This window comes from Martes martes (genome assembly GCF_963455335.1).
Source record: "Martes martes genome assembly, chromosome: 2".
In the NCBI taxonomy this organism is placed as follows: Eukaryota; Metazoa; Chordata; class Mammalia; order Carnivora; family Mustelidae; genus Martes; species Martes martes.
The window spans coordinates 178,899,581-178,921,306 of NC_137889.1; the positions used below are offsets into that span (position 1 = coordinate 178,899,581).

Genomic DNA, 21,726 nt, shown 5'->3' on the forward strand with positions numbered 1-21,726 from the left:
ATCCCAGGACCCTAGGATCATGACTTGAGTGGAAGGCAGACGCTTAAACAACCGAGCCACCCAGGCGCCCCTGATCCAGTTTTTTTCTTTTTAAAAGTGATCTTTGGGGTGCCTGGGTGACTCAGTGGGTTAAAGCCTCTGCATTCGGCTCAGATCATGATCTCAGCGTCCTGGGATCAAGCCCCACATCGGGCTCTCCACTCGGCGGGAAGCCTGCTTCTCCCTCTCTCTCTCTCTCTCTCTCTCTCTCTGCCTGCCTCTCTGCCTACTTGTGATCACTCTCTCTGTCAAATAAATAAATAAATAAATAAATAAATCTTAAAAAAGAAAAGAGATCTTTATGCATTATAAGAATAATTCATGTACATTGTAACAAAAATATCAAACCCTAAAGCAATCTCATAAGGCAGAAAATAAAAGCTTCCCTTACCACCCTCCCACGTCATTTCCCAGAGGTAAACATTAAATTTGTAGTCCGTTATAATCTTTTCAGTTTAAAAATTATTAACTAAACTTTAACAGAATTTTTCTACGTACACATATGTGTGTATTTTTGTTTATAAAAGTGGGACTCTATTCTCATATACTGCTTTGCACTTTTTTCTCTTTACTAAACAACTTATCACTAACATCTCTTCATGTCAGCACATCCTGATCTTAGTATTTTTTTAACCACACCAGCATAAGCACTCTGTCTCTCAAACTTTTTCTTTGAAGGGAAGGAAAAGAGGACTGTGAAGAAAAAAACTCAGAACTGATCTCCTGATTCTAAGGGTTTCTATCTCTACACACGAATACGTCCTCCCTAGTCCCACTCAGACTCACCACTACTTCCGTCTAACCAAACTCCTGGAGATCGTATGGAATATCCATGTGGACTCATCCCAAAAATGGATCAAAACTTCCTTGGATTTACTCTTGATATTTAGAACTAGTGTAATGGAAAAGTGACCCTTTTTCAAAAGGATTTTTTTTTTTTTTTTGTCAACACAACTTCTCTTGAGAGAAATCTAAAAAAGTACTGTATGGCAACAAGTCAAAATAGTATGAAAAGTTACAGTGGGTTCCAAATTCTATAATGTCAAGGTAAGAAGATTCCCCCTATGTGTTCAAAGTGGTGTGGGATGGGTTGGGGAGGGCTGAAGGCCAGAGTTGTGATTATAATTGTGGTGGAACTTTCTGGAATCCGTTATCTTTCCATAGATAAATTTGCAAAATTAACAACTGCTGCAAACAACACCTGGGGAAGGGGGTTAAATGATGCCTCTGCTTTATTCAAGTCAAATTTTAACTGTGAAAAGCTGTGTCCTGCACAACTTTTTGCAATCTCCAAAATAGGAAGGAACAGAGAATGGGATATGTAAGGGTTATTTTCTATACGATTGAAGTAGAGAGTAAATTTATGGGGGCAAAGAGAGAAGGAAGCATGATTATTGAGGGCACTTGAAATTCCATTACACTTAGCCCTATGGAAATTTCCAGAACAAATGCATTGGGATTACATTGCCTTTTGCTTTTCTGCCAGCTATCATTTTTCTAACCTGGCAGAATGTAAAAAAAATCAACCCACCTCTTGGCCCCTGACTAGAAAAACAGAAAGTATCAATGAGGAGAATTGTTCAAAACACAGGTTGTATTTCAAGCACTTACAGATCTCTGCAGGGGTATTTTCTCCCGTTAAAGTGTCTGAGACCAAAGATGTGTTACCTGCCTGGGGGACCAGGCTCCCTGACTCTCCCAGCCTGAAGCCCCTGACTTACCTGCCGCATTGTGCTGGTGATACCAGATCAAGTCAGGGATTGATTGAAAGAGGTGTCTCTCAGCCACGTACCACTGTCCTGAGTCATTCTTTTTAATCTGGTAATGTTTGATGGTAGCCTCCATATTCCTACAGTCAATAGAACGTGAATTAGTAAACAAGCAAAAGACCACTTTGAAACTAAGTCAAATTTCATGAAGCAACAGGACTCCACCTCTGAAACGTTTATCCTAGGGACACTACACACTACAGAGCGGGTTAAAGTCAACTAGTACCTCGTCACCACTGGCTAAATTCCTGAGCCATCTTACTGGGTCCTTAGATTCGAACATAACTCCAGCCAAAGTTGTCAAGTGGACAACCCCAGTGTCCAAAACAGAAGAGCCCATTAGGGACACTTATAAGTATTTGTTGAATATCAGTATCAGTTCAGTGAGTGAATAATTTCACTGTGAGCGATGTAAGGAGATATGAAACAAAAAAAGGAGGAAAACGGAGAGTATATTGATGAGCGGGTTTGCTATGAGCTAAGGGGACTCTAGGCAGCCCTGAGAGACTGTGGAACACGTCTGAGAATTGTCCCACAAAAATCCAAAGGTGCTGAAAGGCTTATCTTCCATTCCTCCTTGATGGAGGGTTGCTCCTAGGATGCTAATTCTCAGGCACCACCAGTCTACGCTTGGGGACCACGAGTTCCCACAGCCAGAGAACACCCTTCAGTAGGGAGGCATGAGAAGCTTTCTCAGTGCAGGAGAACACTCCATGGGTAAACCCCAAGGTAAACCAAGGGATATGAGGAAAGCACAACCACTACCTGCTACCACTAAGCCAACTTCCTCGTGGTTGAGGAAAGGAGGTGGGACAATTCCCATTAACTTATCAATGTCACACACAGAGCTTGTTAGGAAAGCAACTCGTATCAATCAGTTGTACTAACTTCCAGGCCAACAGTCTCCTGTTCTGTGATATCTCTTTCTCCATGTGACAAGTGTCTCCATAAGACTGTCCCAAGGATTGTTACCTCTAAAGTGACCAAAATCACAGTTGCTTACCTTCTAGCTTTTATAAACACAGAAATTGTGTAGGATCCCAAATGTCTTGAATCTCTGACGATAAATGCACCTTCTTTAGACTGCAAAACAATTCATTGTACAAATTTAGTCCTTTTTAGGAAGAAAGACAAACCTCCATCTCAGGAAGGAAAGCCAAACCCTACTGACTTCCTACAAATGGAAGAGAATGTTTTCACAAATATATGCAATCTTATCTCCCTTATATGTTAAGAAGTCCTACCTACAAAAATATTTAATTGGGACAAGAATTTATAAGGTATGAGTATTTTTAAAATCTTGCTCTGAATTTTTCTAAGAAAAATTCTGCATTTGACATCCTTGTACCCCATTTTGTTATTTCCGTTATATTGATCAAGGTAATAGACACACATCATTGATGGACAGGAAACACAGTAAGACAGACCGGCAGCTTGTATTGTGGAAGAAAAGAAAAAACATGGCAGATGGGGGGAGGGAAGCAGCAAGAAATACATCTGGAAAAGCAGGGAGGAGGAAAAATGAGCAGAATCCATGACAGGGATGGAGAGAGAATAAGCTTTGGGGGCATCTGGAGAGAAGAGCAGAGGAGTGATTTTAGTTGCCTCCAGAGAATGGGAGAGACAAGAAAAGAATCAGCAGGAGAGAAGAATATTATGAGTTTGATGTTCGATTATGAACAGGGGTCCCACTGACATCCTCTGGGAAACCCCAGGAAAGCTGTAAATGGTTTTCAAATGACATTGAATGTTGGACTGTTTGGTTTGTGTTGTTTGTTTGATAGTGTAAAAAAAAAATTTTTTTTCCACCTTTACTGAACGCGTTTACCCTTGTGGAGAAGGAAATATCTCAGAAGTTTGCCAAATGTGTGAAAGTCTACACTTCCAAAGTGCCAACAACGTGCCCGAGAACTGCCCAAAGCCAACACCGCGGTGTGACCTTCAAAGTGAGCGTGACACATTGAGCAGAGTCTTTCCTTCCTTCTAGATGCTGACCAAGGAACATGCCTCATTTTCTGGCCAAATTTTAAAACTAAAAAAATCTCTCATAACCTTTTAAAATAATAAAAATCTAGCTTTTATTGAATTCCTACCATGTCCAAGGATTGTGTTACACACCACAGAGGACAGAAGATATAAAAGATGAAGATGTAAAAAACCAAGTTGTATGTGCAGTAGATACACAGGGAGTATATATACACAAACACATAGACACCATGTGCTCAATCAAGTTGTCTAGATAGTGACCTCCTCTTCAAGGTGCAGAGAGTGCAAACTACAGGCATGACCACAGAAGGATAAAAGTAGAAATTAGTAACAAGCCCCAAAGGAGAAAGCTACTACAGCATTACATTTTAAAGTTCTCTTTTATATAACTCAAGGAAACTCAAGTAAAAATGAAAACATCTAGAAAATAATAAAGACCTGTCACATATCAGAAACCGCCGAATAGTTCAAACAGTGCTGTCTTATTACTTACAACAGTAAACAAAGAAAATACAAAATAAATGTATCTACCTCAAGTCATTGGGACAAGAACCAAGTCAAGTAGAAGAATGAGATGAATGAAGACAAACGCAGAAAATAATCAATTATAAAAACAAAAATATAACAGAACTAGTCATTAAATTCAAAATCTGGTTATAGGTGGAAAAACAATGAAATAGGTAAGTTGCTAACCGATCTAACTAGTAAATAATAGGGAAAATATATTTTTAAAAAAATAAGCCACCAAGATCCAGGAAAAAAATGAAAGAATCATCTTGACTCTATACAATACATTTGAAAACTTGAATGAAATCAGTGATTAACTAGTAAAACATAAAATTTATCAAAATAGATTCCAGAAGATCTGGAAATGTTAATGGACCTACTGAATGGGAAAATGGATAAGATTTTAAAAGAGCTACAACATTAAAAACACTATGGAGGGACACCTGGGTGTCTCAGTGGGTTGGGCTTCTGCCTTCGGCTCAGGTCATGGTCTCGGGGTCCTGGGATCGAGCCCCGTATGGGGCTCTCTGCTCAGCGGGGGGCCTGCTTCCCCTCTCTTTCTGCCTGCCTCTCTGCCTACTTGTGATCTCTCTCTCTGTCAAATAAATAAATAAAAATCTTTAAAAAAAAAAACACACTATGGAGACATATTGTGATGTTGCATGATTCCAGAGCATGTGAAAAGAAGAAAAAGTAAATTTGTATATAAAATGGGTTTAATATCAACACCAACAACACAGTAAAAATTGTGTACAAAAGGGAAAACTACTAACAAGTCTCACTCATGCCCACTCAAAAATCCTAATTAAATATTAACAAACTGAATCCAGTAGTATAGTAGAACAGTATACTATGACCAAGAGGGATTACATGCAGAAATGAAAAAGTAATCAATATTAGGGATTTTATTAATATAATTAATAGATCTGAGCAGAAAAATCTCATGAACATTGCCATAGATATTGAAAGGGCATCTGACAAATTTCAACTTCTAGAATCAGTTTTCTTTAAATTCTCAGTAAAATCGTAATATATATGTACTTCCTTAACACGATAGCCCATATTTACATTCGTTCCAAGTCTAGCATTATGCTTTCTGTGGGAATCACTCCAACGGAAATCATGAAAAAGAAATGCCCACTGTCAGCACTGGTATTTAATATTCTGAGATGCCAGCAAATGCGGTTAAATGAGAGGTAAAAACAAAAACAAAAACAAAAAAAACCCCACCAAGAAATACTGTATTAAATTGTAAAAAGGAGTTGAAATCATCACTGTTTGCTATTGATAAGGTTCTACTTGAAACTTAGGAGAATCAACTAAAAAACTACTACCAAAAAATTTTTGAATTCACCAAAGTCTTCTGTTACAAAATTAATTCACAGAACTCAAGAGCTTTTATAAGTTAAAAAAAAATGTATATATAGTAGCAACAAAAAAATAAGAATGTCTTACATAAACTTACAAATAAATGTGTAAGAGGTATATGAAGAAAACTTAAAATGCTCCTAAAGGGGCACCTGGGTGGCACAATCAGTTGGATGACCCACTCTTGGTTTTGGCTCAGGTCATGATCTCAGAGTCTTGAGATCAAGCCCCATGCTGGGCTCTGTGCTCAGCCTGGAGTCTGCTTGGAGTTTTTCTCTCCCTCTCCCTCTGCTCCCTGCCACCACTGCACATGTGATTTCTCTCTCAATCTCTCTCAAATAAATAAATAAATAGATCTTTAAAAATAAATCAGTTTAAATGCTCCTAAAGAATATAAAGATGTTTGCTTTTCTCATTAGGTTTTCAATCCATCCAAGATTTTTTTTTCTGATTCATTTTTTTAATCAATTAGCCAAAGTACAGTACATCATTGATTTTTTCTTAAATTTCTTTTCAGTGTTCCATAATTCATTGTTTATGCATCAAACCCAGTGCCCCATGCAATATGTGCCCTCCATAATACCCACCACCAGGCTCACCCAACCTCCCACATTCCACCCCTGCAAAACCTTCAGATTGTTTCTCAGAGTCCACAGTCTCTCATGGTTTGTCTCCCCCTCCAATGTCCCCCAACTCCCTTCTCCTCTCCATCTCCCCATGTCCTCCGTGTTATTCCTTATGCTCCCCAAATAAGCAAAACCATATGATAATTGACTCTTTCTGCTTGACTTATTTCACTCATCATAATCTCCTCCAGTCCCAACCATGCTGATACGAAAGTTGGGTATTCATCCTTTCCAATGGAGGCATAACACTCCACAGGACATATGGACCACATCTTCCTTATGCATTCATCCGTTGAAGGGCGTCTTGGTTCTTTCCACAGTTTGGCGATATGGCCATTGCTGCTATGAACATTGGGGTACAGATGGCCCTTCTCTTCACTACATCTGTATCTTTGGGATAAATACCCAGTAATGCAATTGCAGGGTAGTAGGGTAGCTCTATTTTCAATTTCTTAAGAATCTCCACACAGTTTATAGTGTGCACCAATTTGCATTCCCACCAGCAGTGTAAGAGGGTGGTGTGATGCAAAAACAATGAATACTATTACGCTGAAAAAAAAAATATATATATAGTGGAAAAAAGACAGTCTCTTCAATAAATGGTGCTGGGAGATTGGACAGCTACATGTAGAAGAAATGAAACTCAACCATTCTCTTACACCATACACAAAGATAAACTCAAAATGGATAAAAGACCTCAACGTGAGACAGGAATCCATCAGAATCCTAGAGGAGAACATAGGCAGTAACTTCTTTAACATCAGCCACAGCAACTTCTTTCAAGATATGCAACGGCAAAGGAAACAAAAGCAAAAATGAATTTTTGGGATGTCATCAAGATCAAAAGCTTCTGCACAGCAAAGGAAACAGTCAACAAAACAAAGAGGTAACCCATGGAATGGGAGAAGATATTCGCAAATGACAGTATAGACAAAGAGCTGATACCCAGGATGTGTAAAGAACTCCTGAAATTCAACACACCCAAAGCAGATAATCATGTCAAAAAAGGGCAGAGACATGAACAGACACTTCTCTAATGAAGACATGCAAATGGCTCATAGACTCATGAAAAACGTTCATCCTCATTAAGTATCAGGGAGATTCAAATCAAAACCACATTGAGATACCAAGATTTATTTTTACTTGAAGTAGGGACCTCATTTTAATTTTTTCGATAGGACTCATTAATATATGGGTCCCAGAACAAATTGACCCCCAAGCTCCACTGACTTGTAATGCCCAAACAATTTTCCCTAAATTACTCTGTAAATTTAATGCACCAGCAGGAAATTTTTTAAAATTAGGCAAAATAATTGTCAAGTTCATACATATAAAATATATCTCCAGAGTATTTCTGGAAAAGAAGAATGAGGGAAACTAGCCACACAAAAAGAGCCTCAGTATTTGAAATATTATAAGGCCATCACCTAAATACACAGGCTAATCAATGAAACCAAGTAGTGAGTCCAGATGTAGTCCAACACAGGAGCTGTGTTTATGATAAAAATGGCACCTCAAATCAATACAGAAAAGATAGACACTTGGTAACCATCCAGAAAAACAAGAAAATCAGATCCATACCTCACTCTACATCAGGAATAATTACAAATGAATCAAACATGTCTATGTAAAAAATAAAACCCCTAAAGTAATAAAATACATGGGGATTTTTTAATAAGCTCAGAATGAGTAAGATAATTCTAACCTGACACAAACCCTGAAGCTTTACAAAAATTTGTCTGATAAATTCAAACACATAAAATTCAAGCACTATTTATGGCGAAATATATATATGTATGACAATTGAAAAACTGGGAAAAATATTGCCACATATCACAAAGAGCTAATTTCCATAATGTAGCTACATAGGTCCTACAGATTATGAGGAAATCATTAAAAAAAAAAACGCAGAAAATTTTGCAAAGGATTTGAACAGACAGCTTACAGAAAAAGAGATACAAATATATAAAATTTTCATATACACAGAAATGCTTAGCATTCCTGGGATAAGAGACATGTAAATGAAACCCACACTGAGGGTTACAAAGTACCACACATTTCATTAAACACTTACTGGAAAGGTTGTGAAGAAATGGGAGCTCTTACATTTTTAGGAGGCACATAAATTGTACAACTCCTATAGGGTACACTTTAATACCTACCAAAAGTAGAAATGTACGTTCCCTCCAACCCAGAATTTCTACCTTGGGGGATTTATTCTGCATATATACTCCCATAAATGGGAAAGGATATATAGGTAAGTTACCTACGGCAGCACCATTTTAATAGCAAAAGAGTGTATACCACTTAAATTCCCATTAATTTTTTAAAGATTTTATTTATTTATTTTAGAGAGAGAGCACAAGGAGGGGGAGGGGAAGAGGGGGAGGGAGAAAGAATCCCAGGCAGACTCCGGGCCAAGTATAGAGTCCCACGCAGACAATCCCAGGACCTCAAGATCACAACCAATTGGAAACCAAGAGTCCAATGCTCCACCCTTCCAGTAAATTTCTTAAATGAATTGTGATATGTCCAAAGTAAGAAATACTATGCAGCTGTAGAATGAATGGGGACACTTTCTGTGCACTGACGTGAACAGTTTCCTTCCCAGCACATGTTGCTGAGTAAAAAATGTAATACTCACAAGAGTATATATAATATGTTACCATTTGTGTAAGAATAACAATATAAGAAAACATATTTCTATTGGGGTATGCATTAAATATTTCTGAAAGGACACAAAATAAACCAATAATAGAAGTTTGTTGATGGGAAAGGGAACTGGTGTCTTGGGGACAAGGGTAGAAGAAAATTCAAAATATTTTGATTTTGAAACCGTATGATATGCTATTGAAATATGAAATAAATAAAATTATAAGATACATCTATAAAAACTTATGCAATCAATTAGAAAATAAAGTAAGCAATTCTCCATGCAAATGTAAGTTCTCAAACGTCTCAAGAAGAAAAGGAAATTAAATCAGTAGTCAAATCTCTGTTTGAAAAAGCAGCATGTCTACATTATTTTATGAGAGATGTATGTAACTTCAAGGAACAAATAACCTCTATTCAATATAAACTATTTTAAAGATTGTAAAAAAGAGACAAAACCTCATGTCCCAACTCATTTTTGATGCTAGTATAGCCTTAATACTAAAACTAAACAAAGAGAGTTGGAAATTAAAAGCCAGACCTCTTGTGAACATAACAGGACAAATGCTAAAGTAAGTATTAAGAAACTCAAACTAGCAATATATATGTTTTAAATGCCTCGTGACGAAGTAGGATTTAATCCAGGTACTTTCAAAAAAATAGTGCAGCATTGGTGGTATAGTGGTGAGCATAGTTGCCTTCCAAAAAAATAGAAAATATACAAATTACACAAATATTTTAAGATATATAGGGAAAACATGTATATTTTTTAAAATATCCACACACATAACACACACATATACACACACACATACACACTTTGAACAGATTAGGACCTAAATATGAAAAGTAAGTCTTTAAACCATTTAAAAGAAAATATAAATTCCCTTTGAGACATCAGGAGAGAGAAGAATTTATTATGCTAAAAAAGAAAGAGATCATAGAAATTGAGAAATTTGACACTAACTTATTTTAAAATTTAAAATAAGAAAAGAGCATTAAAAATTTTTTAGGGCCAAAAATCAGAAAAACATATTGGTAACATACAGCTGACGAAAGATTCAGAATATACTTTTTTTTAAAGATTTTATTCATTTATTTGACAGAGAAAGATCACAAGTAGGTAGAGAGGCAGACAGAGAGGGGGAAGCAGGTTCCCCGTTGAGCAGAGAGCCCGATGCCGGGCTCGATCCCAGGACCCTAAGATCATGACCTGAGCTGAAGACAGAGACTTAACCCACTGAGCCACCCAAGCACCCCAGAATATACTTTTAAAATACATATTGATCAGGGCGCCTGGGTGGCTCAGTGGGTTAAGCCTCTACCTCGGCTCAGGTCATGATCTCAGGGTCCTGGGATGGAGCCATGCATCGGGCTCTCTGCTCAGCAGGGAGCCTGCTTCCCCCTCTCTCTCTACCTGCCTCTCTGCCTACTTGTGATCTCTGTTTAAAAAAAATAAATAAATAAAAATAAAATACATATTAATCAGTTACAAAAGCAAACTATCGAAAAATGAGCAAAGGATATTAGCAGTCATGTAAAGAAGCCAACTAGCTAGCACACACATGAAAAGTCACTCAACTGAACTGCTTATCAAGGAAATGCACATTTTAAAATATATATACCATTTTCTAATAAATCAAAGTATGAGGCCACCAACTGTTGACAAGAACGTAGGGGACCAGTTTTCTGATTCCTTGTAAGAACATAAGTTAGTACAAGTACTTTGAGTCATGATTTCAAAATATCTAGTAATGCTAAGTCTGCACAGAGTTTCTGGCCAGATCATTTCTGGGTATAACCGAAAGAAACCCTTGCCCTTTTGTACAAGGTAATTTGTACACAGAAGTTCTTGGCAGCATTGTTCATAATACTAAGAATTTAGACGCAAGGTGAATGATTAGCAATACATTTTGGTATATTCATATAACGACAGGCCGCATATAACGAAATGCCGCAGTTAAAAGAATGTGTTTGCTCTTCATGTATCCATGGGAGTAAAATTGAAATACAACGTTTCATTAAAAATCAACATACATATGATCTCCCTTACGTCAAGCATTAAAACACACAACACTGTAGGTTATTAATGCACCCATACATGATAAGAATATAAGCAATTGGACACAATGGGCGCACACCCTTCTATTGTGATCGCCTCTGGAGAATGGGCGGGGACAGAACAGAGGAGCCAAGGGATAGGTTTCAATTGCATCTGCTAGGTTTTATTTTGTTTATGAATGTTATGGCCAAATGTTGCTACTTGTGCTATCTGGGTTATGGGTGTGTGTGTTGGGGCGGGGGGTTGTTGCGTAATTCCCTGTTTCCTAGGGAGGTCAGCCCCTGGCTCTATTCTGGCTTCTTGAAGAGTCCCTCTTGCCTACTTGTCATAACATCGCTGTCCATTCTAGACCTACTAATATAACTTTACAGAAGGCCACCAGCTGCCACCACGCCAAGTAGGTACCACATTTGCTGGCGTGTCCCATTTCCTCCTAGCCAGTGAAGCCACACCTGGACTTCAAGCTCCATTCCCAACTCCTGCCAGCCAGCCGAGACCGAGTCTGTGTCCCTCAAACTCTGTCTAACCCCCTGCTACTCACTGGACCCCACCCTGGGTCTTGAGCCATTACTGGCATTGACTTTTAGTTACAGAACTGATTCTTTCTCACTCATATTTCTAGATTTCCTCAACATCCGACAGCAGGGCAAAGTGACACACATACCTCTTACCTAGTTTCTAGGTTTGACTCTACATTTACCCACAGTTCGTATTTACCGTCCGTTGGAAACTGTATGTAGTTTTGTTTTGCTTTGACCTAAAAGAGCAGTTTTGATCTGAGTTTGATGTTTTGGCTACCTTTTTGTTCCCAAAGAACAAAGAAAGAGCCGCCATCGGTATTTTTCTGTATCTGTGTTTTTAAGAAGCCTTAGCTATGCTCATGAAGACAGAATATATATTTTATTGTCTGTGATGCAGAAGTATATGGGCAATTCCAATACAGACTCTCCGCAGAATGCGCTTTGGAGTGAATGAGGAGTTTTAGTACGTTGGAGTTGAAATTATTTCAGGAAAAATACATTGCTCAAGTTACAATGAAAGTCAATGAAAAACATGAGCTGATACAAATACATCTGGTTTACAACTTCTCGGAAAATGCACAGTAGAGATAAAGTTGTAATAAATATTTTGGAACTGTAAAAAACAGGAAGTAATAAAACTTTTTAGTTTGTTCAGGTCTTTACAATGTAGCTCTCTCAGAAATTTTGAAAATATTCACAAGTTATTCATGAAAAAACTGAATTACCTCTTGTCTCAAAATACGTTCTGCCTGATTTCTGGTAATGTTTTTATGGTACCACCTGTAAAAGCAATAAAAATAATTTTAAAATTTTATATTCTATTTTTCCAGAAAAAAAACTCTCCTTCATTTCCTTTATTTTTAAGAACTTTACTACAGAATTGATTTTAGAACGCTGAGCGTTTTTTATTTCTGATAAATGACAATGTTACTATTATGTGTCATTCATTTAGTATAATAGTTTTATTAATTGTAAGCCAATATCTAGTTTATTCTATCATACCTCAATTCAACTTTCTGAGAGATATTTAGTATATGATTTGGAGTGATTTAATCTCCTGAAAATTTTCATGAAGGGTATGTGGTTAAGAAGTCATCATCTTCAATAAACATTTACTGAACTTTGGTAGACAAACTAACAAATCCCCATTTCTTTCTTTGCTCTTAGGAACTTCCTATCTGCATGATTTTAGATGTGCCATGTTACCTTGCCAACATAAATGGAACAACTAGTACCTGCCTGCTCCAAACACCCTCTTATCTCTCTGCTTATTCTCTCCTCACGCTAAGCTTCGGCCATATTGGAATCCTTTCCTTCCTCAAATTCACCAAGCCCCTTTCTGCCTCCTATCTTGCTGTTTCCTCTGTATGAAACGTATCATGAAATGACTTTAGAATATCAGAACCATGTGGAGTAAACATAATTAAATGAGTATAATGGAAACCCATAGTCTGGCAGGACAAGACTTTGTCAGTAAGCAAATGTTGTACAGGAAAGAGAGAGGAAATGGGTAGAACAAAGGAGAGAGAAAACAAATGGAAAAGCTTTCATTTCAAAATAAGATTTTAAAAAGGAGTTAATGTAATAAATGTTATTTTTGTGGACAGTGGAAGGAAGGATGCATATATAACCATGCATTGTCCCAGTAGGTAGGCAAAACGGGTGGCTACATGAAACTCCTCTATCTGAATTTGAGGACAGAATCTATTATATCTTGTGGACTAACCTACAATCATAAAAAGCTGCCACTATATTAGAATGGTGAGGTATTAAAAATACTAATGGCCTCAATTGAAAATAAACTTTTAAAAAGATAAAGCATAGAGAAGAGAGGATGATTACAGGTGATTCTAGATGAAATAATTGGACTACTTCTCACTAGTGGGAATGGGAATTAATTGTGATGTTGGACTGTGAATATCATTCAGCCCTTTTAATGAATATTCATATTGAGGGAGGGACTTTCAGAATGAGTCTGAGAGTTCTAGTTGTAGAAAGAAAAAATTATTTCAAAATAAGTGAGACAGGGCACCTGGGTGGCTCAGCTGGTTAAGTGTTGGGCTTTGGCTCAGGTCATGATCTCAGGGTCCTGGGATCGAGTCCTATATGGGGCTCTTTCCTCAGTGGGAGTCTGCTTCTCCCTCTCCCTCAGCCCCTCCCCTCACTCATGCAAGCGTACGTGTGCCCAAGCTCCTGCTCTCTCAAATAAATGGCATCTTTTTAAAAAAACTTCACATAAATTGTTTATGTTTTTCACCTGCAATCACATTAGTATTAATTTTGTTGCTTTGTACTTACTTACTATAGTGATAAATAATATAAGCAAATATATGAAGTTTGCTTATATATAAGTTAAAAATCCATCTATATGTGAATGTCACTAGAATGACTTCCAAGTAGTAAGAGAAGAACCAGAGACAAGTATACGATGAATTTAATATCCTTTAAAATAATGCAGAATTTCAACAGGCAGAAAAAAGAATCGATGGATATGATATAGGAGAGGCGGGGTCATGGTGGTTCCGAATTTCGTCTGGTTAAATCAGATAGTGAAAGAAGACTTCTGTGGGCTGTTGTGTTTTTTTCAATACGTAAGGCTGCAACTCTTGTACCTAGACAACACTGATTATAAAACTCATACTGAATAATGTGGACAGAGGGTTTGGCATGGGGATCTACTGGCGTATGAAAACCATCCAGCATGTCCAACTGTTGCCAAGTACAAACATCTCGTATACGTGTAAGCCTAGGGTCTTCCTGTCTCAGTCTTCGAGTCAACAGGTAACAGTATTGTGGTCTTGAGTTTTCAACCTAGAAAATCTGTTAGAACTAAGAAGGTAAATCTGCTTCTCTTAGTCATTTCTACCCCTGAGAAGATGCTTTCAGTATAGAGATAATGCAATACATGAGACTCATATTTCCGTAAATTTCAGCATAAGCAATATGTTTGATATTTAAACTATCTATTACTGGGGCACCTAGGTGGCTCAGTCGGTTAAGCATCTGCCTTCAGCTCAGGTCATGATCTTGGGGTCCTGGGTTGGAGACACACAGGGAACTCCCTGTTCAGTGGGGAGTCTGCTTCTCCCCCTCTGTCGGCCCCTCCCCCGACTTGTGCTTGCTCTCTCGCTCTCCCTGTCTCTCAAATAAATAAATAAGTAAATAAATAAAATCTTTAAAAAAATAAAATAAAGTGTTATTTTAAGAGAATCAGGCATAATTTTTTTGCCTCTGATTTTTAAATGCATAAATAATTTCAAACTTATAATTTGAAATTTAAGGGAATTTGACTTTTTTAATATTTGTATGGTTACAAGAATTTGGCTTACCACATGCACGTTTAATTTATTAGATTTCCCGGATCATATATGGACTTACAAAGGGCTATTGAAATTGTAAACTTGTCCCTGTCAGGCATGTAAAATACTTAAACAGAAAATTGAATTCGTTCAAGTTTATTAAGGCAAGTGAAATGTTTCAGGAAATTTAATTAACTGAGCTTATAAGTAGGACTGATTGTTTAAGGACACGGCTTGCTAGGTTTAAATTAAGGTGAGTGTTCTCAATTTTTTAGATTTATAAACAGTATATCAAGATTTGAAGGCTTACCAAAAACCAGGTTTTCACATTGTAATCTTGATCATTTGGACATTAATTTAACCAAAGTATCCATAAATATTTCAAAGTATAAAGGATCCCCTGAGATGTCAAAATCCCACTAACATAGCACTCCTCCCCCCAGCCCCTCCCGACTGCCTCCTACTTCCTTTAGACCTCAAGACACTTCCTCTAGGGTTTGCCCCATCCCAACGTCCTCAGCTTTCAGCCTTCCTTCCCCATTGGTTTCTCCCAGTGTCCCCTACTGTTCCTCCATGACACCACAATTTCAAATTTCAAATTTTGTTTGTGAATTTGAGGTTAATGTTTAATGTCTATTTCCCCCATGAAAGTTCCATGAAAACAGGGAGTGCTTCTATGTGTTACATGTGGTATCTCCAGGGGCCAGAACAGCTAACACCCAGCACGTCCTAAGTGGACGATAAATGAAGATTCAATAGATGGAGTGACTCAGGGGCTGAGGTAACTAGGAAATGTGGCGCCTCTGTAATAGCAGGCAAACTGGAAATGCCCTTCCGTTAACTTCACAGTTCTGGAACGTATCAAATATTTACTATGTCTTACACGAGACGGGTATCACAGTTCCCAGTTTTCATATCATTGAGAGGTTTGTAGATATTCGGGAATCTTGCCCAGAGCCCAAGTTCTAGCCAGTGGTGATGTCAGGATTTGGGCCCAGATTTCTCTCATTTCCAAGCCCATCCTACAGTATTTCAACCCGGGGCCATAATTTCTACACAGTCCTTAGAACGGTGCTTGGCACATAGTAAGTGGTGGATATATTTTAGCGACTTATATTGATAATTATTGTATCTATATTTTAATAAACCCCTTTAAAAAGAAATGGAAATTAAAGTTAACCTTCTCACAATTAGATAATTAAAGAAGATTATCTTTAAAGACACATAAATCAAAGCCAAGAAAATGAGACGAATATTCTTAAGTTCGGGGTAGTTTAATTCAAATTACCCAATATCTACAATAGGAACAAGCTGTTAAGGGCCGACTCCAACCCTCGTCTAGACTAAGGAAGCAGCCAACAATTTAATTAATAATGAAAGGAAGGAAAGTCTCACTGTTGGTTGGTGAACATCCATTCACTCACTATGGGGCACTCTGTTACATACTTTCACACCTATCTTCTTTAATCTCCTGGAAAGTCTGACCTGGGTTTACGTTATGGAAAAAAGTCTTATTTTTCTCAGAAGGAGATTTTTCACACACAACTTCCCCTGACCTGACCTTCAAAGAGACCTGCTGGGCAGCTCCAGCTGGGGGCAGTGGCGAGCCCTCCTGGGGGTATGTACAAGGCAGTGAGGGACTATAGTTGTGAAACTGTTGTCTTAAGATGGTGTGTTCAGTCACTTGGGGCCTTTGTCTTACTGAGTAGAGGCCAGACTTTCAGGACAGGGTTAAACGACTCAGGTCAAGAGAGGGGGCATGACAAGCTGAGTGAAGGAAGGAGAAGACAGATGTGACCTGTGATGGTACTAAGCGGAAAGATGGGAGAGAGAACAGAAGTAGCTCATAGAGAAGCCTGGTGAAGTCACACAGATGTGTCATGTGTCCTATAGTCATCCCTCTGTCCCCTCCAATAGAGTCTACATTATTCACCAGTGCTTTTAAAGATTGATTTATTGTAGAGAGAGAAAGCGCGGGTGTGCGTGTGCACATGCGAGTGGAGGAGGGGCAGAGGGAGAGAATCCCCAGGCAGACTCCCACTTGGGGCTCCACCCCACAGCCCATTAGAGCCAAAACCAAGAGTCAGACACTCAAGCGGGTGAGCCATCCAGGTGCCCCCCCCCAACCTCCCACCAATACTTTTAAAGACTTTATTTATTTATTTATTTATTTATTTGACAGACAGAAATCACAAGTAGGCAGAGAGGCAGGCAGAGAAAGTGGGGAGCGGGGGGGGGGAGGCAGGCTCCCTGCTGAGCAGAGAGCCGGACTGGATTCGGGGCTGGATCCCAGGATGCTGGGATCATGACCTGAGCCTAAGGCAGAGGCTTAACCCACTGAGCCACCCAGGCACACACACACCCCCCCTCCCCGACCTCCCACCAATACTTTCAGAATCGGATTTGTTTTAGGGAGAGAGATGCTGAGTCTGGCCTCCATGTGGGCTTAAATTAGTAGCAAGACAGACAACTAGGGGCTGGGAAGGAAGGGTTGGTTCTCATTCAATTTATATTTGCTGCCTGGTTCTCTGAGAAGCACCTGCCTTCACGCCTCAACCCACATCACCTCCCTCTACGTGCCACGAGGCTGGAAGCATATGCTAATTGTAAAGCGAGTATCTAAACTGGGGGAGGGCAGTCAAGGGCTAAAACTTAAGCAAACCTGAATTTGTAAAAGACCAGGACTACTCCCAGCTTTGCCACTCTGTGCTTGTAAATTACTCTCACAACCTGAGTTTCCAATCTGCAGAATCGGGGGGGGGGGGGGCGGCTAGAAAAGTGATTGCTAAGATCTCTACCTTCCAAATCTATATATTGTAAAAAAATGGTTTTCTTTTTTTTTTTTTAAGACTTTATTTATTTATTTATTTATTTGAAAGAGAGACAGTAAGAGAGCATGAAAGGGGAGAAGGTCAGAGGGAGAAGCCGACTCTCCGTGGAGCTGGGAGCCCAATGCAGGACTTGATCCTGGGACTCCAGTATCATGACTTGAGCCAAAGGCATTTGCTTAACCACCTGAGCCACCCAGGTGCCCCAAAAATAGGTTTCTAAGTAGAACCCTAGTGAACACACCAAAAATTCCCCCCAACCTACAGCATTAGCCTACTTCTCATCTTCAGCTGTTTCTAAAACGTATCAAAACATGAGCCAAAACAGAGTCGTGTGTCTCTGCGTTAGGTTCAATTTACCACTCATTAAAAAACTAAGGTTATTTTTGGAATAGTTATTTTTCCATTTAGGACGTAGAGTAAAACAAGACCAAGATGCGTGTTTGGTTTCCATGCAGTCACTGTTAAACCCCCAAAAAGCGGTCATACAACACAAAACAAAAAGAAGTTTAAGAAAACGAAGTTTCTGAATCAACCATTATAAGGATCAAAGATCTCTCAAACTAAAGCAGCCAAATGTGTTACTTTCTTTTCCTTTTGTAGATCAAAACCAGCTTGTATACTCGTAAGCCTCCCAAATGTACCTGATTTTCATAGATCGACCCGAGGGCATATTTTGGAGGAGACTTACTCATATATTTCCAGATTGCTTCGTTTGTTTTCAGTCACATAGTTGCTTGGGATTAAGCCTTCGTTCCTACAACAAAAGACAAAGCCAAAATCAAAATGCTTGGCATGGCTGTGGCATCATTGTGACAGCAATCCTTTTAAAATCTCAAGGTCACGGAGGAAATCAAACTCGTCTTACTGATTAAATTTGCTGAAAGGAAAAAAAAAGGATTTTTCACTTCCATACTCAGCCATAATCTCTGTATGATAAATACTAAGATTCTGACTTACAATGGAAGTAATTTAAGATGTTTTGGAACACTCAGATTTTTCAAAGAGGAAAAGGGCACTGACGAGATCATTGGGATATCACAGTGACTAGATGATAAACACAGCAACAGCAAAGATATCAACTTAATTTTTTTAATTGCTGCAAAATAGATAGATGTCCTTATTATAACATTGTCACTCAGAAACACATGAACGTGTGTCCTTGTGCACTGGAAAAAGTACTTCTCTAAGACATACCAAACAGGGAAATCCCTGGGTCACCAAGGTCATCTCCCCTTAGATACAGTAAATTGCTATTGAAGGAAAATAGATCAATTTACACACCCATCAGCAGGGTAGGGGGTTTTCCTTTTCTATACCTTCACCAATGAAATATGAAATTAAAAATCACAAAAAGATCTCCATGACATTATTGAGAAATCCAAGCAAGTTGCAGAACAGTGCATTAAGCCTGATAAGAATTAGGTGAACTAAATCTGCAAACAAAAATGTGTATTTTAGTATGTACATGGAGGTGCAGTGAAAATTTTCTGGAAGGTTCTCACTAAGTGAATAATGGTGCTTGGGTCTGGAGGCATTGTTTATCGTGGTGACATATTACAAAAAGTGATATTCACTTATTAACTTTGAAATGAAAAATTAATTTGTCTTTTTTTAAAGTCTGAGTCATGCCAATGCCAACCCATAGGAGGGCTAATTACATGGTCCTGAGCCTGCTCATACCTCTTTCCCACTGGAAAGTGTCCATCACATGTTTAAGTCAAAACTAAAAACTGCCAAGAGGACTGAATCAACAGGAAAATATAATTAAAGAAAGAGGTATGTAATCTAGCTACTTCTAATACTTAGATACTTATCATTTCCAAACCATCATGAAGAATAGAAATCAAATGCCAGCATTCTCTCCCAGGCAGCCCAGATCCCCCTCAGATTCTAGCCTGGTATTAACAACCTGTTGCTCTTGACACAGTGACGTCTGTTTGCATCCCAAGGTCTTTTCTTCCTACCAACTTAATTCGGCAAGTACTGCAATGTTTACTTCCAAAACCAGTCATTGCAGAAATGGGAAAATGAGCAAGATACTATTTCGGTTCCTCTCTTAGAGCTTAACAGAAAAAAAGAAGTCAAATACTCAAAGAAAGTGTAAATCAGGAAAAAGGCCTATATGGTAGAAATCATTATTCCCATATTTTACAAATAAAGAAACAAAAGCTCATTAACAATAGAATGATCATACAAAACAGTGATTCCACTTCTGCTATTTATCTCAAGAAAATGAAAACAGTAACTCAAAAAGATGTGTGTACCTCTTGTGCTCATTGCAACATTGTTTCTAATAGTCAAGATATGGAAACAACTTAAGTGTCCATTGATGGATGGATGGATGACACAAAGACATATATATATATATATATATATATATATATATATATATGAGCAACAGAAAATTAGTTATAAAACAGGAGAAAGTCTTGCTTTTTGCAAAAACATGGTGGATCTCAAAGGCATTATGCTAAGTGGAATAAGTCAGATAAGAAAGGCAAATACTGTACGATCTCAATTATATATGGAATCTAAAAAATTTTTTAATAAAAAAAAAAACAAGCTCAGAGATACAGAGAACAGTTTGGTGGTTGCCAGAGGCAGGAAGTAGAGGGTGGATGAAATAGGTAAAGGGGGTCAAAAGGTACAAAGCTTCAATTATAAAATAAAGAAGTCATGCGAATGTAATGTACCACATAGCGATTCTAGTCAATCATACTATATGGCGTATTTGAGAATTGCTAAGGGAGTCAATTGTAAAAGTTTTCAACGCAAGAAAAAAAATTTTGGTGACTATTTGGAGTGGTGGATATTGACTACACATATTGTGGTGATCATTCATTTATATATATCTGCACACACACATATATATGTGTGTGTGTGTGTGTATATATATATCAAATTATTACATTGTATGCCTGAAACCAATATAATGTCATATGTCAATTACATCTCAATAAAGGAAGGAAGGAAGGGAGGGAGGAAGGGAGGCAAGGAGGGAGGGAGGGATGGAAACTCAGACAGGGTAAGTGACTGGCCAAAGGACATACAGTAGTAAGTGATGGCATGGGGACGTGAAGCCAGATGTTTGCAGTTCTGTGACTCTGCCTGAAATCGCAGTGCTGTCATGCTCTCTCATACAGATAGAACGTGTGGGGGCAGGTTCTGCTCATGCAGAAGGAAGAATTCTAAACCAGAAGAGAAAGAGCCACAAAGCAGATGTTCTGCTTCAGAAGTCCTCAGAGGATAAACGAAGAGGAATTCGGTGAGGACCGTGGCACCGTTCTTACCCTAAACGGTCTCTAGCCTTCCACCAGTGAGGGTTATACTTCTCCAGTATGAGGTATTCCTCTGATCGCTTCAATGCTAAGTCACACGGCTCTCTGGGCAGGAAATCATACAATGCCTTTACTCGGATCTTCTCTTCGGTAACCTCAGATGGTGGGAGGGGAGGCAGCGGCTTACGTTTCGATGGTTGTCCGTGGTCTCTGTTGGACTGTAAAAACCAAGGAGTGATTTGTTGTATTATTGTTTTAGTCATCTGCACTAAAAAAGAATAGAGATAGAATATATTTCCCTGCTGCCCCAATTCTCCCCTCTGGCTTAGCTAAAAAAAAAAAAAAAAAAAAAAACCAGAGTGGGATAAATATAGGAAATGACCATAAAACAACCTTTGAATCCAGCAACCCACTCATCATTTTGTAAGCTGTCAAGATCACAAATTCTCTTGCCAGCATTGCAGCGGATGTTTCTCTTTTCTTTTTTAAAATAGTTCTATGCTCAACATGGGGCTCGAACTCATGACCATGAGATCAAGAGTCGCATGCTCCGCGACTGAGCCAACCAGGTGCCCCTGCATGTTTTTTTAAGCCACATTCTTAAAATTTGATTTCCACCCCAATAGTTTCACTTTGTTTTATGGGTTTTTCTCTCTTGAAAAATGACAAACAGCCCTTCCCTTTCACACGCTATGAGCTGTGTTTGGGCTTATCACACTTCTTAAGAACACTGTTTCCTCCAACAGTGAACTGAAAATTACTCCTGCTTTCAAAAATGGCAGAATATA

General features: G+C 38.5%; 1 protein-coding gene across 1 annotated transcript in view; it reads right to left on the bottom strand.

The window, feature by feature from the left end:
• The window catches only part of TXK (TXK tyrosine kinase), a 63,935-nt gene that overhangs the window by 22,565 nt on the left and 19,644 nt on the right, over positions 1–21,726 (bottom strand). The window contains exons 4-8 of the mRNA XM_080797347.1: positions 20,951–21,156; positions 18,349–18,414; positions 12,256–12,310; positions 2,812–2,891; positions 1,761–1,888 (exon numbers count right to left, since the gene is read on the bottom strand). Coding sequence (XP_080653473.1) covers positions 1,761–1,888; positions 2,812–2,891; positions 12,256–12,310; positions 18,349–18,414; positions 20,951–21,156 — 535 coding nt within the window. The remainder of the gene's footprint in view (positions 1–1,760; positions 1,889–2,811; positions 2,892–12,255; positions 12,311–18,348; positions 18,415–20,950; positions 21,157–21,726) is intronic.